Source organism: Leptidea sinapis, chromosome 2 (genome assembly GCF_905404315.1).
Source record: "Leptidea sinapis chromosome 2, ilLepSina1.1, whole genome shotgun sequence".
NCBI classification, from domain to species: Eukaryota; Metazoa; Arthropoda; class Insecta; order Lepidoptera; family Pieridae; genus Leptidea; species Leptidea sinapis.
In genome coordinates, this window is record NC_066266.1 from 2,519,379 (window position 1) to 2,540,817 (window position 21,439).

At 37.2% G+C, this 21,439-nt stretch overlaps 1 protein-coding gene across 2 annotated transcripts; it reads left to right on the top strand.

The window, feature by feature from the left end:
• The first annotated feature begins 16,272 nt into the window (after positions 1-16,272).
• Positions 16,273-21,384, top strand: LOC126972831 (uncharacterized). Of its 2 annotated transcripts, none has more exons than XM_050819931.1 (2): positions 16,273-16,322; positions 20,286-21,384. In XM_050819931.1, the coding sequence occupies exon 2, from the start codon at positions 20,295-20,297 to the stop codon at positions 21,306-21,308; it is 1,014 nt and encodes a 337-aa protein (XP_050675888.1). In that variant the 5' UTR covers positions 16,273-16,322; positions 20,286-20,294; the 3' UTR covers positions 21,309-21,384. The 2 variants fall into 2 exon arrangements, with proteins under 2 accessions (XP_050675888.1, XP_050675879.1); XM_050819922.1 differs by lacking the exon at positions 16,273-16,322 and adding an exon at positions 18,589-18,618.
• Positions 21,385-21,439: the final 55 nt, after the last annotated feature.

Sequence of the window (21,439 nt, forward strand, 5' to 3'; positions counted from 1 at the left end):
ATGAGAATTAATAATTTTCGTCTGAAACTATACAAGTTCTATAAGCCAAATACAGCTACATTTGTATAATTTTTAAGGAAATACGGATTATAGCTCGTTATCTCAAAACTTAGCGATGAAAACATTATTTGATTTTATTTAGGTAGGTGTTTTATTATTAATATTTGCTAGGTGCAATTTGCTTTAACAAGTAATTTAGTATGTCTTTGAATACTAAATTACTTGCTAAGTAGCAATGATTTGTTCTACTCGAAGAGTTATTTTTTTTTTAAATGGAACTTATGGGGCTTAAAAGAATACATTAGGCATTTAACTAATAACGTTAGCTACAGCAAAGTAACTTAATCTTCTCACGATGTCCCGGTGGTGGCTACGACTGACAAATGGCCAAATAGCTTGGTGTGCCACTAACTTATATATTCCGTCAATTAAATGCTTCACCTTTAAGAATCCGGTGTTAGTCATGGAGACACCATCATCACGCCTGTCTCAAACTAGAATAATAACATTTACTAGCTGTGGTCTCACTTGATTAAAAGGTACCACCTGCAGTGGTGGTCACTGATTGATGATGATTTTTTATAATAAATCATATTGGAGATTAGTATTTACGTATGATAGCTATCGGACAATAATCACTTGATGGTGGGGGACCACCTTATCCAGGAAGAGGATCAGTCAACATAATATTGAAGATTAACACTTGTATGACAGTAGTTGCCAGACGAGGATTAATTAATGATAGGGGATCACCTTTGCCAGGCCACTAATTGTATACCTACTCACATACAGCTTAATATTGAAGATTAGCACTTGTATGACAGCGGTTGACAAATGAGGATTAATTAATGATACGAGTAGTGTACGGTGGTTTGGTTCCGTACAGAGTAAAACACAAGTTAGGCTCAAATGGTATATTGAAACCTTAACTTATGCTATATGGTAAAATGGTAAAATGTTGGTATGGTAATGAGCACGCGAATCGATCGGCGGCTTGTCGCGAACTGGTTACAATATTACTTAGGAAATAACGCGAGGCGACGTAAACGCTGACACGCGAAACGTGATGTACAGTCGACATGCTGTTGACCGTACATGCTGCCACCGCGAGAGAAGAAAGAGTGGTGGTGAAGATGGTACAAAAAAGAAATGGTTATGGTTAGCGAGTGACGTGAGACAAGGTGATAAACAAATTTGCATTATCTAATGGTAACCTTAATGTCTCTAGCCACAGTAATCACTAAAATTATGCCTATGCACTACAGGAGAAGTGGATTGGTCTTTCACTTCATCACTACACTTATCACTATTTTTACTAGCACTAGATTGCCCGTGGTTAACTACACTTACACACTGGTCACTAACACTATACACAAACGCTGCGTTCGTCAGACCCCGCGGCTCAGGGCGCGGCGGGTGCGACGCGGCTGGCCCTGCGCCAGCGGCTGCCGGCGCGGGCGGCGCGCTGGAGTCCTGGCGGCGGCTGCGGCGCGGGCACCACCGCCGCACGGCGTACGCGGCGGCCCCGGCCACCAGCACACCCGCCACCACGTATATCGCGACGTAGTGGTGAACGTCGTGATAAGATATACCACCCTTTAGACCACTCTCTGAATTCATTTGTTTTATTTTTGCGCCTATATCATCTAGCTCCTGATCGTAACCACCCATCACTGATGCTGGCTCCGAAATCAGCGACACGAACGTCTTATTCTGGTTAAAGATGTGGTTGATGGGGTGAATGTCTATCGCTGGTATATCCGTCTGTATGGTTAATGTATTGTTCTGAAGCCTCCGAGCATAAATGGTAATGTCTTGTCCTTTCAGAACACAATCTGGACCCAACCTAATAATGCCGCTATTATTAAGATGATTGGAAAACATTTGCTCTCCACAGATGATACGTACTGGATACGAGTCGCAGCAAAAGAAAAAGTATGTATTGACCTCGCTTAGCTGAGACCACCAATCTAGACATTTGGCAGTTTTGGTTCTGCACTGCTTCGTCTCCTGGTCTTTGGAGCACATGACGTCATCATGACTCATATGAGAAATTGGTTTTTCCAAAGGACAAAGTTGTGTCTCAGTATCTAAATGAAGACAATTATTTAATTCTAAGTGTGATATGGTCATAAATGAGTCTCTTCGTAAGTTGATCGCAATGTAATCCGAAACTGGAACTAGGGTGACCATGGTTTTGCCGTTCCGTCTTGGTACAGGATAAATTTTATATACTTGGTAATGGTCTCTACTCACTAATGGTATTCTAATTTCAAAAATAAAATAGTCATTTAGCATTTTCGCTCTGACCTTGAGTAAATGGTACATTTTGGTTAATTCTGTATGCGTGTTCTCTATTGGTAAACTTAAATCGTTGGACAATCTTCCGGAAATAATATTTAATTCTTCTAGAAGCTGGTCGGGTTTCAAAAGATGTATGTTGAACTTCCCAAAGTACACCTCCGAAACAGTATCTAAAAGAACATCCTGCACATTCTTCAAATTCGACTCCAAGCTGTTAGCTGCCATAGCGCATAATAAAAATTCATTATTGTTTTCCACGTCTTTCAATTGACTCTTGACATCATTGGTAGCGTTCTTTAACTGGTTAAGGTAATGAGTAAATATTTTATATTGTTTGTCAATTGAGCCTTGCATCCTCTTCAATACATTATATTCTGCTTCTATTACGGAAGTCTGGTTTTTCCATAGAGCAGCAAGATGGTTTTGGTTTTCCCTAATTAAATCGATGTCCTGAATATACTGCTTAGCGAATTGGTCATCGAGTACACCGAACAGCGCGTGTGCAACATTACCCACAGCGTTGATAAGGCCGCGCCTGCGCCGCGCGTGCCCGCGTGGGAACTGCTGCGTCGACAGAATGTTATTGTAATGCGATAACTCTGTATAACTGTGCTGTAATTGTATTAAAATAGATTCACAATGGTTTCTGACTGACGATTCCTTGCAAATATATTCCATATGATCAATATATTTGGATAACAATTTACTGCCTTGCCAATATGGTTTTAAATCGTAGTATACAACTAGTTTCCATTCGTCCTGAACTAGTCGCATGGTTGATATTTTATCTAAATATAAACTTTGACTGTCGTTGAAGTTTATAGCGTTGTATGCACACGTGGCTGGTGAAAATAAAAAGGTAAACAACATAAGTGCCATGGTAAATAAATTAACAATTCCTCTTCTAGCTCGTCGCTTTGGTTTTGGTAAATCGTCGTTCGACTGGTGTTTCGGCTGGTTATGGTCAGTGGTTTCATGAATTTGGTTACTGTCTTCGTCGTTGGAGTGGTTAATAGGTAAAAGAGATAGTTTGACTACTGGTCGCTTCATAATGCCATTTTTGGTTTTAACAGAGACTACTCGAACTAGCCCATCTTGGCCCGGATGTAGCTGCACGATTCGACCGAGAGCCCATTTACCCGGTGGCAGGTTAGCATCGTGTATAATTACAATGCCGCCAACATTTAAATTTGGTTGTGAACGTCGCCACTTGGACCTAGCGTTCAACTGTGTGAGGTACTCCGCTCTCCATCTCTTCCACACATCTTGGTAAATCTTCTGCACTAACTGCCATCTGGTTCGTAAGTCGTGTTCTGACTCAACTATCTCTTTTACCTATTAACCACTCCAACGACGAAGACAGTAACCAAATTCATGAAACCACTGACCATAACCAGCCGAAACACCAGTCGAACGACGATTTACCAAAACCAAAGCGACGAGCTAGAAGAGGAATTGTTAATTTATTTACCATGGCACTTATGTTGTTTACCTTTTTATTTTCACCAGCCACGTGTGCATACAACGCTATAAACTTCAACGACAGTCAAAGTTTATATTTAGATAAAATATCAACCATGCGACTAGTTCAGGACGAATGGAAACTAGTTGTATACTACGATTTAAAACCATATTGGCAAGGCAGTAAATTGTTATCCAAATATATTGATCATATGGAATATATTTGCAAGGAATCGTCAGTCAGAAACCATTGTGAATCTATTTTAATACAATTACAGCACAGTTATACAGAGTTATCGCATTACAATAACATTCTGTCGACGCAGCAGTTCCCACGCGGGCACGCGCGGCGCAGGCGCGGCCTTATCAACGCTGTGGGAACTGCTGCGTCGACAGAATGTTATTGTAATGCGATAACTCTGTATAACTGTGCTGTAATTGTATTAAAATAGATTCACAATGGTTTCTGACTGACGATTCCTTGCAAATATATTCCATATGATCAATATATTTGGATAACAATTTACTGCCTTGCCAATATGTGTCTTTCGTTCTGGCCCGTCCTTCTTGAAATTAACACACTGCGTGTTAATCGCGGACATAATCTGGTTTTGGGTGGTTAATAGAGCCTCCATGGTTACGGGTCAAAAGAGAGTGGTAAAGAGTGGTGAGTGATAAAAAGGAAAGATCTTACTTGAAGACTGGTACGTGGTGACCTGGTGTGTCCTCAGCAGTCTCCCCGTTGGTAAATCTTCTGCACTAACTGCCATCTGGTTCGTAAGTCGTGTTCTGACTCAACAATGGTCAATGTTGGTCCACTGGACAGAAAATGAGAAGGGGTCAAACAATCTAAGTCTTCGACGTCTTCACTCAGCGGGCACAGAGGTCTGGAGTTAAGGCATCCTTCTAGCTGAGCTAGAAGAGTAGAGAACTCCTCGTAGGTGAGTTTTTGTTCTCCTATTACTCGCTTCAGGTGGTATTTCAAGCTCTTCACTGCAGCCTCCCAGAGACCGCCTGCGCTTGGCCAAGATGGTGCGTTGAAGTGCCATTCTATCGACATTTCAGCTATTTCTGCATAAAACTGGTCATTCAATATGGTTTTCAAGTTAACAATCTCCTCTTGCAAAACTCTATTTGCTTTTATAAAGTTCGTCCCGTTGTCACTGTAAATGTGACCGGGCGATCCTCTCCTGGCCGCAAGTCTTCTGAGGGCTGCCAAAAATGCTGAGGCGGTGAGATCAGAGACCAACTCCAAATGTACAGCCTTGGTCGCCATACACACGAAGACGGCGACATATCCTTTGGTACATCTCACTGATCTACCCTTCGCAGACTTGACGTCAACAAAACCAGTAAAATCAACCCCCAAATGGTAAAAGGGGCGGGTCTTGTTGATTCTTGCAGGTGGTAAGTCTCCCATCAACTGGTCGTGTTTCAGGGGGTCGTGCCTTCTACATAGCACACATCTCCGTAGCCTCTTCTTTACAGCATTGTTTCCTCCCAGGATCCAATATTCTTGACGCAGCCAAGCAAGGGTTAACCGGGGACCCCCATGAAAGGTCATCTTATGCGCGTGGTCAATAATCATGTCAGTAAGCAAATGGTTATGTGGTAAAATACACGGATGTTTCATACTATCTTCTATTTTGGCGTTGGTCAATCGCCCCCCAACCCTCAAGAGCCCCTGGTTATCAATAAATGGTTTCAATTTTAATAATTTACTCTTAGGGTTAGGTTGGTTATGGTTTTTAATATATTGTATATCTTCTAAAAATTCTACTTGTTGTATATGCCTTATAATTAAGTTTTTAGCTTTTCTTATTTCTAATATAGTTAAGTAGTTTGTTTTATTAGTATTAAATGACTTAGGTGTAAAACGTAACACCCACGCAAGCACTCTTGAAGCTCGCGTAAAATCGCTGTATCTGCTAATTATACTATCTATAACCTTGTTTTGATATTTAATTGTGTTTACATTTATATTTAATAATGGTTTTTTAAGCTCTTCGCAGGTTGTATATAATTTATTGGTTAATTTGGACTCTTCAAACGATCTTAGCCAGTGGGGACCTATCCACCACATGGAATGGTTAATCAGCTGTTCTGTGGTAATGCCTCTACTTGCGCAGTCAGCTGGGTTGTCCTTTGTTGACACATAATGCCAGCTACTCGATGGTATAATGTCAATGACCTGCTTCACCCTATTCGCGACGAATGGTTTCCATTTACATGGGTCGCCGTTGAGCCAGCCTAACACAGCTGTCGAATCAGACCAACCGTAGATTTTGATGTTGTAATCTGATAGGCATTTACAGGTGATCTTCATGACCTTGGTAAGTAGAACCGCTGCACATAACTCTAATCTAGGTAACGATACATTTTTCTTTACAGGTACGAGACGAGACTTCGAAGCTACTAATACTACAGAAGACTGGTTGCTGGTAATATTGTTGACTCTGCAGTATACAACACAAGCGTAGGCATTTTGTGATGAATCACAAAACCCATGTAATTCAATGGTGTCGTTCTTAGAAGACTGCAACCACCTTGGTATGGTAATATGGCTAATTTTCGTGATGTCAGCCTCTATGGTTTTCCATTTTGTGTTGATGTCAGCTGGTAATTCGTCGTCCCACAGAAGATTTAAGAGCCATACTTCCTGGAAGAGTAGTTTCAACTTGGTGGTAACTGGTGAAAGCCATCCAAGCGGATCAAATATCTTCGATATATTCGAGAGTAAACTTCTTTTGGTGAGTTTACTGACTGGTTCGGAATTCAATTGAAAAGTGAAATAATCTTCGTCGGGATGCCACTTAAGTCCTAATGCCTTGGTTGATTCCTGGTATTTAAAAACATATGCTTGGTCTTCGCATGGTAACTGGTTATCTGGTAGTACATCTGGTTGATTTGACGACCACTTCCTTAGATTGAATCCACCTAACTTAAGGAGATTTATGAGGTCGGAAATCAGCCTCCTTGCAGACTGGAGGTCATGATGTCCATGGAGGAGGTCATCCATGTAGAGCCTGGTAGCCAGAACTTCTGCTGCTTCTGGGTAACGGTGACCTTCATCCTTAGCCAGACGTTTCAATGTCATCATGGCTAGGAATGGTGCGGCCTTGGTGCCGTATGTGACAGTGGTAAGTTGGTATTCTTCTAATGGTTGCTTTTCAGAGTCCCTCCACACGATCTTCTGGAGCGGCTGGTCATCATCATGGACATCTATAAATCTGAACATCTTCTCTATATCGGCTGTGAAGGCTATTTGGTACTGCCTCCACTTTAATATGAGAGTAAACAAATCCTCTTGTAAATTTGGTCCAGAGTACATAAGGTCATTCAACGAAAGTCCAGTCGAAGTTTTCGCTGAGGCATTAAAAACAACTCGCGTGGCAGTCGTCGTGGAATCCGTTCTGATTACACAATGGTGAGGTAAATAGCACTGAAGTATCGGATTACTATTACATTTCTTCATATGGTTTAAATTAATATATTCATGGATAAATTGTTTGTAGTTCTGTTCGATAATTTTATTTTTACAAAATCTGCGTTCTAATTGCCGAAATTGGGCTACGGCTTTGGTTTTAGACTCACCCAATTTTTTGGTAATCTCTGGTTTTAATGGTAACCGTACAACATAACGTCCGTCTGGTTTGCGCGTAGTATGCTGTTGATAATGATGAAGGCAATGGTTATCTTCATCCGTAATATTTACAGAGTTGTCTGAGATATCTTCAATCTCCCAGAACCGCTGTATATCCTGCAAGTCGACCATGACGACGTTGCAATATGTTTGGTTTGGTTTTATGGTACCACTAAGAATCCAACCGAGCTTGGTATTTTGCGCGATTGGTAGTGATGTGCCATTACGAATTAAACCTGGTAAAATAATTAATTCGTAAACTTCAACGCTTAAAATTAAATCTATTGGTCTACTTTTATAAAACTCTGGATCTGCGAGTGGTAACTTTTGTAAATACGGCCAAGCTGGTTTTTCTAATGTTTCGTGTGGTAAATTCCCGACGACATGCTTCATCACATAGGCTTCCGTTTTAAATGTGAAATTATTATGAAGAGATGACACTGAAAGCTGTGCGACTCCCTTACTATTGTTGGCTTTTGCGCCTACTCCGACCACCACACAGTGGCGCTTAATCCTGGGTAGGCCTAAAAGTTGAGCGGCATTCTCTGTAATGAGAGATGACTCCGCGCACGGGTCTATGAGGGCTCGCATGGTATGGTGACAGCCATCCATAGACATAATATTAACTTTAGCTGTTGCTAATAATTTGGGCATGGTTTCTTGTGGGGCATTGGTAACGCATATATTGGATCTTCTAGGAGAATTTTCGATCTCGGTATTTCTAGAAGTAGATGGTGCAAAAGTGACAAGAGCATTATGCAGAAGAGTATTATGCTGCTGGTTACAAAAACGGCAAGTTTTTTCCGAAGAACAATCCTTGTCATAATGGTTAATTAAACAGTTTTTACATAATTTGTTGGATTCAATGACCTTAAGTCGATTCAGCGGTGCGGATTCTAGAAATTGTTTGCATTTAAACAATTCATGGCAACACGTTTTACAGAGTATGCATTTCCGTTGTGGCGCAATATGTACTGGTTTCGTATTGACGTGGTTTATTACAGCTGGTCTTGGTTTAAAATTTCTGTTCATAAAATTATGTAAATGGTTATTGGTATGCTTTTCAGCCCATGGTTTTTGGTATTGGTTTTGGTGTACCTGGGATGAATTTGATTTGTTGAAGTCCTGCTTACGACGAGAGCTTTCTAACGAAGTAAATTTAATTTCTAAAAATTTCAAAAAATCTAACAAAGTAGGCAATTCTTTTGGATTCTTAAGCGACACAATGTAATCATTATGGGTTTCAGTATCTAACTTTTGGCACAAAATATAGACGATCAATGGGTCCCAGTTGGAAATGTCGATGCCCATTGCTTTTATAGAGTTAAGACACTCGTTGGTGGTGTCATGTAACTTTTTGATGACCGCTGCAGATTGATGTTGAATCGTAGGCATGGTTAGTAACAATTGTATGTGAGAATTAAATATTAACCTAGTATTATGGTAACGTTGGTTTAATATGTCCCAGCATACTTCGTAGTTTTCAGAATTGATGCGTAAATGGTGAACTAATTTTTCAGCCTCGCCACGGAGCTTACTTTTCAAGAATTGCATTTTCTGCGCATTTGGTAAAGATTTATTATGGTGAATTGTTTCGGAGAATAAATCTTTAAAACATATCCAATCTTGGTAGTTTCCGCTGAAGGTGGGAATGTCCATTTGTGGGGTTGAACGTTCCCTGTAAGATGACGACCACATCTGTCTGTTCACTGCCTTCTTCATGGTGTTGTATTTCTTCTCCATCTCAGCGAATGCTGTCTCATACTCTTCGTTGTCGAGCAGCCCTTCGCTGTCGATGTCCCAGTGAAGAGAATCGATGACCGACCATCTTGATTGGATAGTTCGTAAAATATCTTCGAACTCCCAGCGGTCGGAGCAGCTTTCAAGGTCGACAGCCTCTATGGTACGGGATAGCGCCTTGAAGTTGCTCTTCTGCTTTCGCAGCATTTCTTCGACCCTACTGGAGTTGCCCTGGTTCGATAGCTTTGGTGCAGGGAAGCTAAAAGAGGGACCCTCCTGAGCGGGAGAGAAAATATCGCGCCTATCTGAGCCCTGCGATAATGGTGTAGCAGGTCTCAGTAATGGTTTGCTGGGATCGCTGGTTACGTAATTAGAAATCATATTCCTAACTTCCTGGTAAAAATCTTTCGTCCGCTGGTAATGGTTTTCCGCGAAGTAGCGATGGTTAGGGTCTTCAAACTCAGCACAAAGCCTAGTATGGTTGGTCTGGAATTCACTCCAGTACGAGTCTAAAGCGTTGAGACGTTTTTCAATATAGGCGGGTGTCTTTCGTTCTGGCCCGTCCTTCTTGAAATTAACACACTGCGTGTTAATCGCGGACATAATCTGGTTTTGGGTGGTTAATAGAGCCTCCATGGTTACGGGTCAAAAGAGAGTGGTAAAGAGTGGTGAGTGATAAAAAGGAAAGATCTTACTTGAAGACTGGTACGTGGTGACCTGGTGTGTCCTCAGCAGTCTCCCCGTTGGTAGTCGCTGGTAGTATCGCCGATCTGGTGAACTGGTTACACTCCACACACAAGCACTTTGGTCAACACTAATTTGGTTCACTACACACGCGACGAATTTTGGTTAAAATGGTTAACTAATGGTACTGGTTAATAGAACGATGGATCACAATGTTTTTGTGTCCTCGAAATGGTTAAAAAATACACTGGTTAACAAAAGGCCGAAGGACCACAATGTCCTTGGAATGGTTAAAAAAAATTCTGGTCACTGGTTAACAAAAGGCCGAAGGACCACAATGTCCTTGGAATGGTTAAAAAAAATTCTGGTCACTGGTTAACAAAAGGCCGAAGGACCACAATGTCCTTGGAATGGTTAAAAAAAATTCTGGTCACTGGTTAACAAAAGGCCGAAGGACCACAATGTACGGTGGTTTGGTTCCGTACAGAGTAAAACACAAGTTAGGCTCAAATGGTATATTGAAACCTTAACTTATGCTATATGGTAAAATGGTAAAATGTTGGTATGGTAATGAGCACGCGAATCGATCGGCGGCTTGTCGCGAACTGGTTACAATATTACTTAGGAAATAACGCGAGGCGACGTAAACGCTGACACGCGAAACGTGATGTACAGTCGACATGCTGTTGACCGTACAAGTAGGGATCACTTTTAACAAGTCAATAATTATTCATTTACGCACAGCACTTCGACAAGTACTTCAAGAAGTCCTTGTCCAAATACTCCAAATAGTACTTCGACAAGTACTTCGACGAGTACTTGGACAAGTACTTCGACGAGTACTTCTACAAGTACTTCGACGAGTACTCCGATAAGTACTTCGACAAGTATTTCGACAAGCACTTCGAGTAAGGATCTCTTTTGACAAGTCACGATTGTAAATTTACGCACAGCAAAATATTAGTGATTAGCACTCGTATGATAGTGGTTGACAAATGAGGATTAATTAATGATAGGAATGTATTATTGTATTCACGCAAATTATTTACAAAAGGCGAAAGCATCTGGGAACTGACATATCTGAGGAAGTAAGTACCTAAGACGGGAGATTTCAACGTTATAAGTATAACAAATACTTCACCAAATCCACCGTAATCAAAGCCTTCAACATAAACGCTGCGCATGAGGCACTTGGGTTTAGTAGAGAAAACTTACACATTCTAACCAGGACACTAACGGACACCGTAGATTAAAAACAAACACCTCTCAATCTTAAGTCTCAGAGATTGCAGAGCGTGTTGATTCTGGGAAGATGAAACTCATGAAGACCAAGTTTTCTTCAACCACTTGAGATAAATCAGCGCAAGAGATACAATAAGATTTATAAAAATAATCAATCTTAGCTTTGAGTAAACAGTGGCTATGACAATAGATCATATTGGTTGCAGTGAAACAGGGCTGCACTTAACTGCCCTGAAGCCGCTTTACAAACCATAACCATAATACTTGAACAAATAAATTCCTATTCGAGAATTGATTCGAAAATAATGACTTGATCGTATGATAGCTTATTGTGTGTTATTGATAATTACATAACAATGTATCACTTTAAGTCGACAGCAGACTCTATCTCTATATATGACTTCTTATTCATGATAAACGATTCAAAACATCCTTATTGTGCTCGTCGTTTGGCCGAGGTCTATAGAAGGTACTTAGTCTTTGCTCTTATTTATAAATCGCTTAAATGTCACTGCTTGTAGCGGCGACATGGGACGGGTCGTCCCCTTCCCTAAAATATGGTTGAGGGAGGCGATGGCCGGCTCATGAGTCATGCTCGTCAACGGGCGTTGCTTGTGGTGGCAGGATGATCTTCTTGCCGGAGGCTAGTCTTTAGATTGTTAAAAGTTATTATATATATACATTTTTTATATATACACAGAATACCTTCATTTATTTACAGTGTGTGTGTATGATGCAGGTACTGTACTCAACAACTTTTGTTTTGTATTTATTTACTTTTTTGACTTTCTCGTGTAGGTAAGGCATATTTGACGTTTGAGTATGTTTGTTGCATCACTTTACATATTATATTGTAATTGAAATGATTTGTAAAACAATGAAAATGTAATTCTTGATTTAAAAGAGTCGCACTAGAAATTTGTGATCGTTGTCTAAATACGCTTATCCTCTCATTTAAAGATAAAACACAAGAAAACTTTGAGCATAATACTTTAGGTGCGGACTCTCAAATCTTTATCTACATCTCTCGTTTTGATTTTGGTCTTCAATTTCCATTTTCACTACGTATCATATATTACCAGTGGGAGGCTCCTTTGCACAGTAAGCCGGCTTGATTATGGGTACCACAACGGCGCCTATTTCTGCCGTGAAGCAGTAATGTGTAAGCATTACTGTTTTTCGGTCTGAAGGGCGCCGTAGCTAGTGAAATTACTGGGCAAATGAGGCTTAACATCTTATGTCTCAAGGTGACGAGCGCAATTGTAGTGCCGCTCAGAATTTTTGGGTTTTTTGAGAATCCTGAGCCGCACTGCTATGTAATGGGCAGGGCGTATCAATTACCATCAGCTGAACGTCCTCCTCGTCTCGTCCCTTATTATCATAAAAAAAAAAATTGCAGTTAACTACTTCAAATTTTCTAGTGATAAATAGAATAGATATATACCTATTTATCATAGGTGGCAATAACATAACATATTGCAACAACATTTGGTAAACGTCTTGAAGTCTACATAACTTCCTAAAGAGGCATTATGTGGAGAGAAGAACTGATACGAAACTCCCAGCCAACTAGAAAAGAAGCCCGCGGAGTTGGTTGCGCCCATACTTCTCAGGTCTGATGCATACCTTTTCAAATGGGTGGTAGTTTTTGACTCTCAGTCTCTCAATATGTGATATCATATCCTAATTTGAATTAAAATATTTGAATTTGAATTCTCCTCAGCTATATAATCTGCTACCACATAAAATTCTCGTGTCGCGGTGTTTATTACCAAACTCCTCCGGGTAGGTCTGAGAATTGGCTAAATTATATTTTTCAAATCCCTACATGATAAGGGTGACTCACCTCAATTTTTTTTGTTTTTTTTTTTTATTTTAAATTTTCATCCAACTTGGATGGGGAAAGCAAAAGATAGAACTTTGTGGAGAACACTTAGGGTGGCCTATGCTGGAAAGCAAGACAATCTAGTAACTGGTGTCTAACACAGAAAATTATTCACTAACTTATATTGATATAAACAAATTAGAACTGCAAATTTAAGATAGTAAATATCACTGAACTTACAGATAGATTGTTAATAAAGGCTATTTTTTTATTTACCACACAGCAACTGTCATTACATAAGACCTAATGCGACAGTTAAAAACAAACAAATTCAAATTCAAATTTAAATATTTTTATTCAAAATAGGATTTAAAATCACTTATTGAACGTCTGAGAAGAATGGGCGCAAGAAACTCAGCGGCCTTTTTTTTGTAATATAAAATATGGATTACAATGTGGTATCGTACAATAAACATTTATAATTAAAGAGCCTGAGTGTGTTCGCTTTATTCCCAGTCCGTAGTGTCATTAAGAAAATATTTTATGCTATAATAACCTCTCCCACACACACGTTTTTTAACAATTCTTTTAAATGTCGTAACATATTTGTTTAGTACATTTTCTGGGATCATATTGTAGAAGCATATACATCGCTCAACAAAAGACTTACTAACTCGACCCAACCGAGTAGTAGGCATAACAAGTTTATGTTTGTTCCTCAAGACAAGAATAACATATGCAAAAAACAAGCAAATCAATCTTAAAATAATAATATAATAGCATTAAATAATAAAACAAACATTACATTGGAAATACAAAAAACTTGAACTTATAACTATTTACTATAACATACTACATATAACAATACCGTTGCGAGTTCACTCCACGTACACTAAAATATGTCCACTTTGTTGTGGAGTTCATTTATATGTTTTATTTTTCAAATATTATGACTGTTCATTGTCAGTACATTTATGAAAATTTAATATATGTTCACAAAAATCGTCACCTTTTTGCTCTTAATAGTGATTTTCATTATTATAACACTAGAAATAAGGGATTGCTTGTAACTTATTCTAGTAGGCTTCATAAGCTACATAATAGCTTTAAGGGTAAATGTATACACTTCTATAATAAAGTCCCAGCCACTGTTCAGGCATTATCTATAAATAAATTTAAATGCTTTATAAAAAAATGGCTTTGTCGTAAATCCTATTACTCCACTGCTGAATATCTAAATGATCGGACAGCCTGGGACTAGATTGTGATTATTTTATAGCGATAGAAAAGACTGTACAATATTGTATATTTTTATTGAAAAGAGCGCAAAAAAAGAATGCTGGGAGAGTTTCTTGCGCCGCGACTTCTCTCTCAGAGCGCCAATTGTTTCCAAAGCGGTAGTAGTATCTAGTAGTTATTAGAAATGACATCAAAAAAATTCTAAAGGAATCAATTTTCAGAAAATAAATGCCTTTTATGCCTTATATGGCGACATTGCTGACACATTTGTTCTCGCCATCAGAACGGATAGTAGTACAGTATTATTGTACTGTAGCATCCACGCAGACAACGTCACGGTATGAGCTAGTATATCAATAGAAAAAGTAAAACAAAAAGGTTGCCAGAGAGACGAGATTGGTACAAATTACAAACAGATAGGAGGTACATCGTATAAATAAGTGAAAGGTCCATAACTCATCTAAGTAACGACATGTAATTTATATTGTCCTATGGCCCACAGGCACTGTAGCATAGAAATTATTTAAATTAGTGCATTTTTGTAGTGACATATTAATTATATCATTCAAGAGACTATTACTTCTTTGTCATTTCAAACATATTTTTTGTAAACATTTCTAGAATTTTTCTATTTTGTCCGTAAATAAATCTATGACGTTGTATATAAATTTAAAAGCATTATTGAATTTCTTGTGAACTTTGTGAACTTTGCCAGTAATTTTAAGACTTGTCTGCAAATAAATCAAATCAAAATCACTTTATTCATGTAGGTCAATCAAATGACACTTAATAATTACTTTTCTTTTCTTCTTAATATTTACCACCACTTTGAAAAGGTCGAGCATTATTGAGAACAAGTGGCAAGAAACTCATTGCCGGCAAAGCGCAGAAGAAGAGCGCTCGCATGGAACGCGAGAGGTCTTCGGTTCGAGTCCCGCATTTTTTATGTATGTATTTTTCAAATTTTATTCTTGTAATTAATCAAAGAAGTGAGGGCTATCACTTTTAAAATAACAAATTGTTTACATATGGTTATTAAATTTATTGAAACCAAATAGAAATCAGTTTAGAACGTTTTTATGGAAAAATTTATGCTAATGTTTCACTTTAGAGACCATTGAAATGAAATGAAATTTATTTATTGCATCGAATACAGTATACATTAAAGATCTTAAACTTATTGTAGTGTCTTCTACTCGGCTATATTTAAATTAGCATGCAAGAAGTTTACTTAAAATAAAAAAATCCTGAACACTTAAAATTTTTGTCGACTAACCATTTAAACAGGAGTCCAGTAAATCGTTTCTGAGGTAGGTTTTTTATTTCTAGAGGTAAATGATTAAATAATTTTATACACATTGCGAAGCTTCTATTTTGGTATAATGGTGTTCTTGGACAGTGGCCATAAACCAGTCTATCCGGTAATCTGGTGAAACGAGGATTCAATCCAATGGCCCTTATAAATATATGATAATTTGTTTTACAAATTTACACGCTTCATATATGTACATATTGGGCAATGTCAAAATATTTAACGTTTTAAATAAGTCTTTACATGAATAGTTCGGACCAATTCCACATATACAACGAATACATTTTTTTTTGAGCAACATATGCCTGATGTACTCCTGTGCCATTTCGCCAGATGAGAAGACCGTATCTGCGTACTGATGCGACATATCCATGGTACGCCATTAAAGATAACTTATTACAAGCCTTCCTCCTCAGTCTTCTAAGGACTTACGCAAATCCATAAATTTTAGACCATACCATATCAATGTGATCAGACAAATTAAGGTCCTTATCCAAGATAACACCTAAAAATATAGTACTGTCAACTTTTTCAATCTTTATACCATTACAATTAATATCTAGATCATTTTTTCTACGTCCTTTTACACATAACTGCATATACTTCGTTTTCAATAAATACACAACTAATTCATTATTTTCAAGCCAATTAATAATATTTTTCAAAGTAGGTACAGTTACTGTCCGATTCATTGTTATTTCTTAATTAATATTATTTTAAATATAAGATAATTTATAAACGGTGCTAAACTTATCGAAAAACAGCATATTGTGTAAACAGTCTTCATATTTGTTTACAATAATATGATAAGAGAAGAAATAATTAACTTCGCAGATAGATAATGATTCAGTGTTTCAGTTTTATCCAGACCGGTAAGTCATCTTTTTTATTATAACCTAAGCACTATTATTGAATTGTATTACCCTCAATTTTTCATCAACTGCTCTTAGATTAAGGATTGGTCTGCGCTGCGCTCCTACTTGATACCGTACTACCTAAGAACAATAGCTTATTCATTACGGCAACTATTAGATGCTTGTGTGCGTGGCATCTTGACACTCAAAGGCATCTTTCAAATTTTGTAACATACGTTTCGTGTATTTTTAAATTGAAATTAATTAAATACAAAATACTTACTGATGATATGTGACCCCAGTTTCTTTCTTATTTCTTGTGGTTTAACAGAACATGTGGCACGTCAACGTCACACATTGTTCGAGACTAGCTCGACTACACCCACTTGGGCGTAGTATTAGTTGCCGCACTTTGCGACTACGCCTGCGGTATTTAGTTGGAGCGCAGCGGAGACCAACCTTTCAGATTAAAATATATTCAAAATTACTTATTGAACTTTCCCACACAAACGTTTTTTAACAGTTTTTTTAAATTTCGTAAAATATTTGTTTTGTACATTTTCTGGGTTCATATTGTAGAAGTATATTCATCGCCCAATAAAAGACTTACTTCCTCGACTTAACCGAGTAGTAGGCATAACAAGTTTATGTTTGTTCCTCGTGTTAACATGATTGTCACAGTTTCTCGCAAATTCCTCAATGTGCTTATGAACATACAAAACATTATCAAGAATATATTGAGAAGCAACAGTCAAAATGTTCACTTCTTTATATTTTTCTCTTAATGATTCTTTAGGACCTAGGTTATAAATAGCGCGAAAAGCCCTCTTCTGCAGCACAAAGATAATATCAGCCGCACTGCTCCATAATAATATACCATAGGACATATACATGCACATACTATGAAAATATCTAAAGTATACTAGTCGCGCCGTATCTATGTCAGTTCACTGTCAATCTTTTTAACTGCATATACTGCAGAACTAAGCTAAATTTTACGTTTAGATAGACTGTGATAGGTGTGAAAATGAGGTTGACAGTTAACCTCTATTCTGAGCAATGTACACTCACATAAAATGACATACAAATCGCGAGCTTGAGATGTAGCTTGTCACGTACACTAGAGTAATAATCCTGGTCTGGTTTTCATCTATCTAGAGCAGGGGCGTGCATATCATATAGGCAATTCGGCAGTGCCTACCTCGCTATGAACCTAAATAATTATGGCACTTGTGAAAATTTATTGAATAAGGCGTTACTTTGCGGAAATCCATAACTATACAAATTATTTAAGTTTTCTTTAGTGTTAATTCCGCCAATATTTGTCTTTAAAACAATTCGACACGACTGATCCCAGTCTCGTGCCAGATTTTGGCGAGACAACACGTCCTGAGGATGCCTCGTGTAGAGGCGAAACACGTGTCGAATTGTTTTAAAGACAAATATTGGCGGAATTAACACTAAAGAAAACTTAAATAATTTGTATATGGCACTTGTGTTAAAGTTAATTAAGTTTAATTTGGTTCCGTTATTTTATAACCAAACTTCTGTTGAACACCCACTCATAAAATTTTTCCTTACGCTAGATACTAGAGTCCTACGGTAAGCAATATTTGCTAATTCTCAACTACGACTAGTTAGCACCACAGTGCCTAACTTGCTAGAAAACTAATGCACGCCCTAAAATAATCTAGATGATAAATTATTTATATATTCATCTTAGATTAAGGATTGGTTTCCGCTGTGCTACAACTAGATACCGCAGGTGTAGTCGCAAAGTGCGCAACTCGAGCCAGTCTCGAGCAAGTGTAACTAAAAATAATTAAAACTAAAATTGCCGGGTCGCATAGTAAAACATTGTAAAAATAATACAACAAGAAATAAGAAAGACACTGGTATCGCTTAACATTAGAAAGTATTTTATTTACGTTACAAAATTTGAAAGATACCTACCATTGAGTGTCAAGATGCCACGCACTCAAGCATCTAATAGTTGCCGTAATGAAACAGCTATTGTTCTTAGGTAGTACGGTATCTAGTTGGTGCGCAGCGGTGACCAATCCTTAATCCAAGTTTGTAGATATAATTGAACATGGAAGACAATTCTTTAAAGATTATGTACTAATGCAGACGTAGCGGGAATTCAGAAAAAAAGGGCACAATTAAGTGCAACAATTTTTAAAAAAAATACCTGTTTACAAACGAACCATTCTAGAATTCCATAATCTATAATACATATAAATTAAATTGGAGTGTCTGTTAAAATATTGAAATAACCGTTTTTTACTACATGTATATTATGAATATATATAAGGTACATACACCAAAATAATATTTTCTGCAATTTTTGTCTGCTTGTATGTATGTTTGTTCCGGCTAATCTCTGAAATGGCTATACCGATTTTGACAGGACTTTTATTGGAAGGTAGCTGATGTAATAAGGATTAACTTAAGCTACATTTATTGAAAAAATATTTTATTTTAGAAAAATAAAGTAATGTTGCAATGTCGAAACGATCTAACTCTAAAACAACGTTTGCCGGCTAGTACTTATAAAATATAACTTTTGCTTTGCACATATTATCGAAAAGCAATTTGCAAGTGATAGCTCACAGATAAGAAATGAGACGTCCGAAGAGTAAATAATATAAAGTTTGACATATAACCTTCGTGATAATCCCGATATAAATTGTTCAACACGTTGATATTATACTTTGTAACGACAAATAATTTTACTTTTATTACTTCGAATAAAATAACTATTGATAACACCCAAATGTATCGCCCATATTATTGTAACTAATTCTAGTAGGATTCATAGATAGATAATAGCTTTAAGGGTAAATGTATATACTTTTATAATAAACTCCCAGTCACTGTTCAGGCATTATGTAAAATTTATAAATTTTAATGTTTTATAAAAAATTAGCCTTGACGTAAATCCTACTACTCCACACCTAAATACCTAAGTGATCGGGCAGCTTCGGACCAGATTATGATTATTTTATAACAATTAGAATGACAGTACAATATTGTATATAATATGTATATTTTAATAAAAAGAGCGAAAAATAATACTTGGGAGCGTTTCTTGCGCTGCTTCTTCTCTCTCAGAGCGCCATTTCTTTCCAAAGCGGTGGTAGTATTAGATGTGGCATCAGAAAGAATTCTAACGGAATAAATTTTGAAAAATTAATGCCTTTTATAATTTAAATAATATAAAAAAATGTTTTTAATGTTTTTAAACTACTATTTGCATTGTCCAGTTAAAAAATCTCTTTGATATTCGAAAATTTCCTAATACTAGATAAATCGTATAAAAACATGATGGTTGAAATTTAAAATTAACTTCAATTCCTGCCTTATAGACAACAGATGAAAATTATATGAATAAATAAAAATCTTATTTTGCAAATTAAAAAATTTAATAATTTTATCAAATTAATGTATTGTGATCGGTCCTCGATAAATCAACGAAGTTTGAATGAAATCTGGCCGTTTAAAGTGGGCCAAAATCACGCCCAAATGAGTCGTTTACAAACGGTACATTCACCAAAATATTTTTTTTACCATTTTTGTCTGTCTGTCTGTTTGTTTGTTCCGGCTAATCTCTGAAATGGCTGGACCGATTTTGACGGAACTTTTAATGGCAGGTAGCTGATGTCATAAGGAGTTACTAAGGCGTTTATTTTAGAAATATTCTTTTATTTTAGAAAAATTAAGTAATGTTGCAATTTCCAAGATACGGCTGAACTCTAAAAATTATTAATATGGAAAAACAACGTTTGCATGGTCAGCTAGTTAGTAATATAATTAACTAATTACTAATACTTAACAGATACGATTTCTCACTTCGCTTCGTTAGTTCACTGATTAGGGATGGATACTTCCGTTTAAACTAGATCCTTCCAATATCTTCGATATCTTTACTCTTTATTTCCTTACGTCTATAATTAAGTAAAATTTAATTTCTCTTTTCAGAAAAAGCTGATGATGAAGTCTCAAATCTTCACGGCACTATTGCTGGTCGCGCTGGCCGTTGGCGCCCCTGTATCCGAAGAAGATGATGAAAAGGTCACTGTTACCAAAAATTTTTTTCCCGACTTCCTAATAAAGTACACCAGCAAACATGACATTGTAAAAATTATTGTTCCTATAAATTCGCTTAATTTCGACGAAAACTCGTCTGAATCTGAGTCGAATTCCAAGGAGACTGATTCTGAAGTAACCATTTTCTTTGTCGAGGCCGACGTTGATGAAAACGGCAAGCGTGATTACAAAGGTCTTTATGTCCTAAAGGAAGGAAAATCCAAAATGATCTTGGCAAATGGAGTAGACGCTGCTGCATCTTGTGATGACAGCAAGAAAGTTTATTTAGCAGCCACCGATGGATTGTATACTTACAAAGATGATGATAAAACAGCAGTAAAATACGGATCCCTCACAGATAATATTAAAGGAATCGCAAAAGAGAAATCGGGTGATGTTTTATATATACTAACTGACGATAATAATGTCTACAATGTTACTAACAATGGTAATTCAAAGGTAAAGGTTGACGGTATAGAAAATGCCCAACAAATTGTATTGGACTATTCCGATAATCTGTACTACTATACTCCTGACAAGAAAATTCATGTTAAAACAGCTGATGGCATTACAGAAATAACTGGACTACCCGCAAACCCGACGAAAGTAAACATAATAAGACCACCATTCATAATTGAAGATGGATTGCCAATCCTAATCGACAATGTAGCTTACATTGCCTATTCCAACGGCACTTCTGAAAACAGTGATTTCGATTTTGAAGCAGATGCGATACCCACAGCTTTCGGCATGGAGCCTGCTTTAATACAATATTATGCCTACAATAAAAACATATATGAATATAACATTTTAGCTATGGTTTTGGGCGAAATTTTGGATGAACTTAAGACGTTTTTGAGTGGTAAAACTGATTCTATTCAATCTATTGCAACTCGCAAAAAAAATAAAGTATGAACTTGTTCGACCATAAATTGACTTCAAAAGCCTTTTTTCAATTTGGTTTTAAATATTAAAACAGTTTTATTAAATAGTTATTTGTTTTATTCAAAATTCAACAAAATATTATGCAATCTTATTTACATCGT

Bases quoted from the DNA above. Each gene is read 5' to 3' on its own strand.
- LOC126972831 (XM_050819922.1), top strand. From the start codon at position 18,595: ATGTATATTATGAATATATATAAG. The intron at 18,619-20,285 runs GTACATACACCA...TTCTCTTTTCAG, and splicing joins ATATTATGAATATATATAAG to AAAAAGCTGATGATGAAGTC.